The sequence below is a fragment of the Aphelocoma coerulescens genome, unplaced genomic scaffold (assembly GCF_041296385.1).
Source record: "Aphelocoma coerulescens isolate FSJ_1873_10779 unplaced genomic scaffold, UR_Acoe_1.0 HiC_scaffold_101, whole genome shotgun sequence".
Classification (NCBI taxonomy): domain Eukaryota; kingdom Metazoa; phylum Chordata; class Aves; order Passeriformes; family Corvidae; genus Aphelocoma; species Aphelocoma coerulescens.
In genome coordinates, this window is record NW_027183464.1 from 330,039 (window position 1) to 338,498 (window position 8,460).

Sequence of the window (8,460 nt, forward strand, 5' to 3'; positions counted from 1 at the left end):
GTGCTTCTGATGCCACGGCTTCAAAAAACCCCTCCCTGGTTTGCAGCTGCTCCTGACACCCCCCTGTGCGAGTCCTCGGGCTGTAGCCCCGGCAGTCCTCAACAGCAGAGTCCAGCCCACGACGCCGGGGACAGCGACGGTGACGCCCTGCCCCGCTGCCCTCCGGCTCCTGCAGCCGCCTCTGCGCGCTCCCCTGCCCCAGCTCTGCCGCTCCCCTGCCCGACGGCTGCAAGGCGGTGGCCGCTGCCCGGCGCGCAGCAGGAAGCAGGTCAGAGCAACGTGGCCCGCGGTGGCTCGGCTCGCTTTACTCGCGGGCACTTGGCCGGGGGGGCCCTGGGCGCAAGGCTGATGGCTCGGTCTCGGTCGCAGGGCAAAAGAAGAAGCTGCAGGAGCTGTACCAGCTGGGCCCTCAGCTGGGCAGCGGTGGCTTCGGCACCGTTTTCTCGGGCATCCGCCTCTCAGACGGGAGTCCGGTAAAGTGGCCGAGACGGCGGGGCGCGGGAGGAGGGCCAGGGGCGGGGCGGGGCAGGGCTTGAGCTCAGCCCCGTCTCTCGTGGGCTTGCAGGTGGCCATCAAACGCGTGGCCCGGGAGAGCGTCCTGCGGTGGTACGAGCTGGTGAGTGAGCGGGGCCACCGCGACAGAGCGGGGCGTGGCGGGCAGGGATAAGGCCGGGGCCCCAGGGCGGGAGGCGGCGCAGGGCGGGGGGAGCGGGCGTGGGCTCAGCGTGCGAGCCGGAGCATCGCGGGCCCGGGGATGCCAAACACTGGTGATGGGGCCGGGCAGGGGGGCACCCCCCAAGCATCCCCTGGGCGGGAGGAAGCCCAAGCACCAGGGAGGCTGCCCAAGGGGGCACTGGGGCATCCCAGGCACGAGGCAGCGGAGCCACAGGGCAGTATCAGGCCTGCTGGAGGCACTGTCTCCTCCTCACAGCCCGACGGCACCCGTGTTCCCATGGAGATCGTGCTCATGGAGAAGGTGGGCTCTGGCTGCCACAACATCATCCAGCTCCTCGACTGGTTTGAGCTGCCTGACAGCTTCCTGCTGGTGATGGAGCGTCCGGAGCCATCGCAGGATCTCCTGGCCTTCCTGCTGGAGCAGGGGTTCCTGTGCGAGGAGATGGCGCGCTGGCTTTTCTGCCAGGTGCTGGAGGCCGTGCGGCACTGCACCGCCTGCGGCGTCCTGCACCGGGACATCAAGCCAGAGAATCTCCTCGTGGACCCGGAGAGCGGCGACCTGAAGCTCATCGACTTCGGTTGCGGCACCTTCCTCCAGGAGCAGGCCTTCACGCGATTTGCCGGTGAGCCCACAGGCCAGGCCCTGCTCCCAGTGCCAGGCACTGCACGGCCCCATTCCCTCCTGGGCTGTGGGCTGCGGCATTCAGCCGGCTGCCGGCTGCCCTTTGGCACGGGGCAGATGCTGTGCCCCAGGAGCCAGCTGCCAGCCCTGCCCACAAAGCCAGGCCCCGGCCGCTCGGCTTGGCAGGCCCGCAAGGGCTTGGGCTGCTCCGCTGGCCTTGTTTGCCTTGCAGAACGGTTTCTTGGCTTTGGCCAATTGGCTGGGGAACGCCCGGTGGCCTCGGGGGGAAGTTGTGGCCACCGGTGCAGCCCCTGCTTCCGCCAGGAGGCTGGCACCAGGCTCTGGAAGCCAGCAGCCTGCACCTGGACAGCGCCACCTGTCTCCCCTAGGAACACACATGTACAGCCCACCCGAGTGGATCTGCCTTGGCTGCTACCACGGCCATTCGGCAACCATCTGGTCCCTGGGTGTGCTGCTGTACGTCATGGTCTGCGGGAACATGCCCTTCCAGGAGGACCGTGACATCGTGTCGGGGCAGCTCTTCTTCTGGCAGCAGGTCTCTCCAGGTTGGTGTCTGGCCTCAAGAAGGCAGGCTTTGGCAGATGGCACCGCGCAGCCCAGCGTGGCCCTCACGCAGCTGCGCGGGAGGCCCATCTGCCCTCAAGAGCTGGCCGCAGGAGGCAGCCCGTGACGACGTGGTCAGTGTGGCCTGCTTGGCTGAAGGAGGTGGCGCGTGTCCTGCCGTGCCACTGTCCCGCAAAGGGCAGAGTCAGCCGGGAGGCTGGCACAGCTCTGAGCACACGCAGCATAGCCCGGGCCCTGGAGGCGCCGGGAGCAGCTGGGCAGGAGCCTTCTGCAAGTGACCGGCGCTTTCTGGTTTCTCTCCCCAGAGTGCCAACATCTGATCCGCTGGTGTTTGTCCAAGCACCCTGCGGACAGGCCAGCGCTGGAGGAGATCTTGCGCCACCCTTGGGTGCGGGGCAGGCGTCTTTGATGCCTTGCCAGAGCCTCTGCAGCACCCAATTACCGAGTCCCATGCAGGACTGAGGGCTCGAGAAATAAAACAACCACAAACCCATGCCGGGGTGTCAAGTCTGGTCCTGTTTAGCAACTTCAGCTAAAGAACCCTCTTGGGAAAAGGGGTAATCAGAGTGTTCTCTTCAGCCTTTGTCAAGCTTTTGATGCCTTTTCTCCAGGACGGTAGTTCTGTGTCTTCAAGCACAGGCTGTAGTACAGGCAGGAGGAGCTGTAACCAGCCTAGAAAGGTAACAGTGAAACAACAGCCGCCCTTTCAAACTGACGCGGCCACTTGGGTTCACCAGAAGTGATACCTGGGCTCATGTGTGCATTCCAAGGGCCAGCAGGCGGCAGGGACAGAGATGCTGCTCACCTGCCAAAGCTGTGAGAAGAAGCAGAAACGCCAAAACATCATTTCAGGTCAAGCCCTAATGAACTCTTGCTCTTTCTTCCCCTCACACTGGCAGCAGGCAAATGCAGCCCAGTCTGCCTGGATTTAGGGGACAGCAGCATCTAAAGGAGCTGTGCAGGGATGCACAGATGCTGAAAGAGACTCTACGGCAGATAGACACGCTCCAGCAGGCTCAGCCTCCCAAGCTGGGGCAGGGAAAGAGCATGAGGAGACCCCCGCTGCCGAGGAAGGAGCGGCAGAGAAAGTGATCCCTAGGGACTCCAAGGGAACCCCCCTGGTGTTACCAGCCTCTAACCCCATCTCACATTCGGGAGTTGTGTTATGTAACAGAGCAACTCTTGATAACTTTGTTGTACCATGTAGCCCAGAGCTTTAGAACACTGGGTGGAAGGAGTGGTATTTCTCCCCAGCTGCCTTCTGGAGACTTTGCTATGCCAACAAAGAATCCCTGAATGCTCATAGCACCTCCTGTCCAGCAAGGGAGGGAGACAAGGAAAAACAACCTCAAGTGGCCACAGACCTCCTCCTGCTTCTGCTGCATTTCACATTTTTCAGCCCCAGAAGTTCATCCATCTCTATTACCCTTTCTATTTGCTTCTACCCTTCCAGGAGATTTTTCTTTATAGCAGATGCTTTTCATGTTTAGAAACCACAGCATCCTCTGGGGGACAGGGAAACACTCCCACATACAGATGAGGGAATAGGCCCCTGAGAGGAGGCAGCTGCTTGAACAAGATCTAAAGCAGAAAGGGAATCCAGAGCATTTGTCTCTAGTTTTGTCTCTCTATTGAGCAGAACAGCACTAGATGATCTTCACTCACGTACAGTCATTTCTTACAACCTTATTGGCTCTAGCAGCCTCATAAAAGCAGTTCATCTGCAACATGTGTCCTGCTGCCCTTGCTACAGGGACAAGGTGTCTGTGGCTTCAAAGCTCTGATCAGCCTAGGCTCTTCTTTCCTGTCTATGCATTGTGCTGGGCTTCCTGCATGGTTTAAAGAAACCAGAGAGTTTGGGAAACTAGTTCTGGATGTACTGATACCAAACAGGTGCTGTGCTATAGTATGTGATAAATCAATGTGTGTGGCATTGAGCAGAAGCCAGGCAGAATCAGGGAGAGCTGAAAAGCTTCTAATTACATCTGAACTGCCTGTTCAAGGGATTCTGTGATTCAGTGGAAGCCTGGGAACCAGAGGAGAGGCCTGAAACTACAGAAACCAAATAATGAAACATCTCTTTTTCAGACAACTTGCAGGAGAGGGAAAGATGATGCAGGAGTTGGGATCCAGAGACTAAAGGGCACCTGCTCTGCCCCAGTGTTATCATCACTGCAGCTGCAGGATGTCTGGGGGTCCTTTGAGGCAGGTGAGGCTTGGGGGCACAGAGCTATACCATATAGCTATACCATAAAGCATTCATGCCAACAGCAGAGAAGGCAAAGAGACACAGGAGATGATGGGTTTTTCCTTGTAAGCCTGAGGAATTCACAGGAATTCCCATTTTCCCCAGCTTCCCTACAGTATCAGTGTTTAGACATCACCCTGCCTTAGAGGATCTTCAAAAATCTCCCTTTATAGTGAGCAGAGAAACTGGTATTTCTCTGTAAGTGGCCACGATCCCCCTTGGCAGTGCAGCTGTTACTGCAATTTTACTTTGGGGAAGTTAAACACCAGTCTCATCTCTAAAAGCATCCTCACTCACTTTACAAAGTGCCTCAGGAAGGGTAAAAAGAGGGGCTTTAACACAAGCACACACCCTCCTCAGCTGTGCTGTTAAATGCCAGGTTGCAGTCCAGAGACTTACCTTCTCCACTCAGAAAGGGAATTCTTTGGCTGATACTTCTATAGAGAGATCAATAAACTCACAAGTAAGGACTGTTTCTGTTATTGGCTCTGCGGTTGTGCTTTCCCCAATGGTGGCTTCACACAGCACGTAATCCTGCACCTCCTGCCTGCAAGAGACACTTGTCACCAGTGGCTGCTGGCATCCAGCAAATTGGCTCACCACCCACCACGGGCCCTATTCCTGCCCCAGAGTTATGGTCACTGCCCCCTTTTCTTCCAGCTTATTTATTCTGCACTCAATTGTCTCTAACACTGCACCCCAACAGCCACAAAAGGCACTTGGGAGACCCTCCCTCCCTTCTCACACAGCTTTTGTCTTACTCTGTGCATACCCCAGATAAACCACTTGGCACTTGTTTAATTCACTTTCTTCTTGGGCTCCTAGTCTAAGTGTAACTTATTTCTCTGTCTTTCCTTGCTGACTCAGCATGCAACACTGTTTGCCCAAAAGAGCAGTATTTCCTTCCACCCCTATTTTGGGATCAGCACTGGGTTTTGGTAGATGTGAAATCACGATAAAGCCGTAGCTGGCCTGATGGTGGCCAGCAAGGAAAGCAACTGGTGCTGCCATGGAAACGTGTGGCCTTAAGCCAGTTTCTTGAAGGCCCCTGCTCATTCCCTCAGGCAAATGTCAAGGGACTGTGGAACAAGCCCAGGGGAGGGGATCTGATGGTTCCCCAGGCTCAGCCCTTGGTGGGGACCTCACCTGCCGAACGCTGGAGAAGCCTTGCACCACCATGTGAGCTGACTCGTCTGGCTGCAGCTCCATTGACCGTGGCTGCAGCTGAAACAGGGGCTCTGGGAATCCTCTTCGTCCTTGGAGCTACTGACAGATGTGAGGCTCTGGCCCTCCTCCTCAGGTGGTCTGTAACATTCCATGGTCCAGTAGAGCCAATGGAAACGGTAGCCCCCGTTTGTGAATTTGAACCAACAAAAGCAGGGAATGAGGCTAGAAGAGAAGACAAGATGGAAAACAGTATGGGAGTAGCTATATTTCCCTGGTCATCAGATTGCTCCCAATGAACAATTTGAGGTGTTAATAGCTTGGAGACTGTCTTCATTTCCAGGTCTTAATGTGGACCAGAAACAGTGTCTGATAATCTGCCCTTCTGATGTCATCATTGCAAAGAAAAATATGTTTATAACGGCAATGTAGCATTTTCCAGGAGATGCTGACAGGACCTGGTGTTTTCCTCCAAAATGTTTGTTCTGGGGTGATTCATCCTGTTACTGTATTTTGCATTAATCTGCGCCCAAAACTATTACTCAATCTTTGAGATCCTGCACTTGGGGACCCTGTAGGGGGGGTACGACCGCCATCCTGAAGTCTGCAGCAACAAAACCCTCATTGACGAGGTGAAAGGTTTGTGTACTACAACGTAGCGCTGGGATCATGACAAATTCTATCAGTCTTGGACTTGGGTAGATATCCGCCCGCGTTCCAGTGCTCCGTAACACCTGTCTCTGTTCCAGAAAGTAGGCAAGAAAGATTTGAAAAAAAAACCAAACCAAACCACAACAGGGAAAGCTAAAAAGCTTAAACAGCTCAATCCTGCTCAAGTTATTTCTTTAGGGACAACTACCACTCTCCAGCTGAAATACTGGGCTTTTGGGGGAAAAAAAAAAGACACATTCACCTTTAGCGGGGGGGGGGGTGGTTCCGAGCGCAGGGGAGCCGGCCAAAGTCACGATACGAACACCAATACTATTTGAGCATCGTGCTTCCTTTATTGTTTACTTACACTCACTTATATCTACAAAGCTTCACGCACTATTTCCACAGGACAGCCTCTAAGCAGCAGGGGAGCCGACCAGCATGTAACTTTTCCCAAGGCTGTTCAAGGCTGCCTGCTGCCAGGTGTCTTTCTGGCCTATCTGCAGCCTGAGGCCCCTTCAGGGGTGCTTCTGCAGCAGTCCTGGGTTGCCCCAACTCTCCTGGGCTATCATACGCCCCTGTTCCACAAGGAATCCCTATACATTCACCTCCAAATTAAAAAGGATTAAGGTAAGAGAAAGCTTCAAACTACAAATTATTGGCCCAAAGGTAAAAGCTTTTCAAGAAATCTGTAATTAAGACCAGGCTGACAGTTAAACAACTGGTTATTCTAGTGGGGAGAAACCCTCCTCTTTAAGGTAAGGAGCGTGATAGTTAAAAGCAACTGTTTTGTCAAACTTCAGGCTCCCTGCCACAGCCTGCACTGCCTGGCCCTCCTGTTGACTGACTTACATGCAGTGCCACACTGGCCTGTGGGATATGCCCAGCCCTTGCCCTGGAGGGATCTCTGCTGAGACAAGAGATTTTGCAATTGCCCAGCAGGACTCCCTGAAAAGGCAGCCACTTCTTGGTCATGGCGAGGAAAAGTGGACCCACAATCCTTTGGGAGACACTATGCAGATCTTTCTGTAACCCATTGGTCTGTCCCAGACCCTCTGTAACCCATTGGTCCCCTGCTGATCCCCTGTATCCCTATAAAAGGAAGCCCCCTGGCTCTGTGGGGGAGAGAGCTCGTCCCTGGCTTTCCCCTTCGCCAGAGGGAACCAACAATAAAGCTACCTCTGTGCGGAACCAGCCACACGGGCCTTCTCGTCTCTCTCTGGTTTGGTTTGGCCTGGAGGCTGCCCTGCAGAGCTGAGCTGAAGTCACGAGCTGACAATCACTAAAGAGCTGACAGCCCCTGCAAGGGCCCTCCTGCCAGCAGCTGAGGGAAGACACTGGGCCTCGGGACGGCGATCCCTTTCGGGACCATCTCTCCGGACCAGTCACCTCTTCCTGGGTCAGAGCCACGGACCCCACCACCAGCTGTAATACTGGCCCAGTGTGATGGTGCCATCCAGGGGATTTGGCATCATCATTTCCGTATGTCTTAATATGTTTGGATCCTTGCAACTACTTTCCAAATGCCAGCTTTCCTTTCTTTTACAGAAAGCTCAAGGTTTCCAGAAATCTTCTGACATTCTCTTTTGTGCTCAGAGAGATGACATGACATTTTTAAACAGATGTTTCCAAAGTTAATGGCATTTTAAAGATTAATTAACTAAAATTATCCTTGATTCCAGCTTAGATGAACTATATGCTGTGTCAGACACTGAGATTACCACCTATAAGGCATGAGCTGTGTATGCCACCAATCCCTTCTGTCCTTCTCCATACCAGCCTGTGCCTGTTTTCTCTGGAAGAATCCCTGTACGCTTTGCACCCTGCCAGGATGAGTTGCACAAAGGCACACGTCTCCCCTTGCACTCACCAGCAAGTTTCCTTCATCCCCGAACACGCCAATAAGGACACTGGTGTCATACTTGCCCAATTTTTGGGCTTCGATTGTAACTGGAATCTCTGCTATGCTGAAAGGCTGGACAATCCCACAGGGCTCGGAGCTGGAGTAGAACACAGGAGTATCTTCCTTGCGTTTCTAGAAGGGACAGAATCAAATGCAACTTCAGAGGGACCTCTGAAGAAACTTTAAAGTCCTTAACATCCACCACAATGGCAACTCACACACACTTCTAAAAATCCCCAGGAAAAAGGTGAAAGGCACAAACAAGATGCAAGAATTGTAGGTTTAGCATTCTCAGGGGGTCCTGCAAGGAGGCTGCCAGCACAGGCGTTGGTGTCTGTGAATGCAGCAGCTTTTCACAACCCTCTAAGATCTCCCACATCCCGAAGACTAGAACATGAACTGCTTCCTCAGGAGGTTAAACTGCACCCTAAAGTTTACATTCAGGTAGGATCTTGTTCTCAGCAGATCTTTAAGACTGAATAGAAACCAGCAAACCAAACCCTTTTTTTCCCCCAATAATCTCCTCAATAATATTGGAGAGGAGGAGGTGGATGCGATGCCAAACCTGGGCAATAAGCCCGTAGCAGCCAGGAATGTGGCTGTTATTCACAA

At 54.1% G+C, this 8,460-nt stretch overlaps 1 protein-coding gene across 1 annotated transcript; it reads left to right on the forward strand.

Moving 5' to 3' along the window:
- The first annotated feature begins 579 nt into the window (after positions 1–579).
- On the forward strand, positions 580–2,291 carry LOC138100541 (serine/threonine-protein kinase pim-1-like). Its single transcript, XM_068998413.1, has 4 exons — positions 580–616; positions 932–1,298; positions 1,687–1,863; positions 2,188–2,291. Exons 2-4 carry the CDS (start codon positions 953–955, stop codon positions 2,289–2,291), a joined length of 627 nt encoding a protein of 208 aa, XP_068854514.1. The 5' UTR covers positions 580–616; positions 932–952.
- Positions 2,292–8,460: the final 6,169 nt, after the last annotated feature.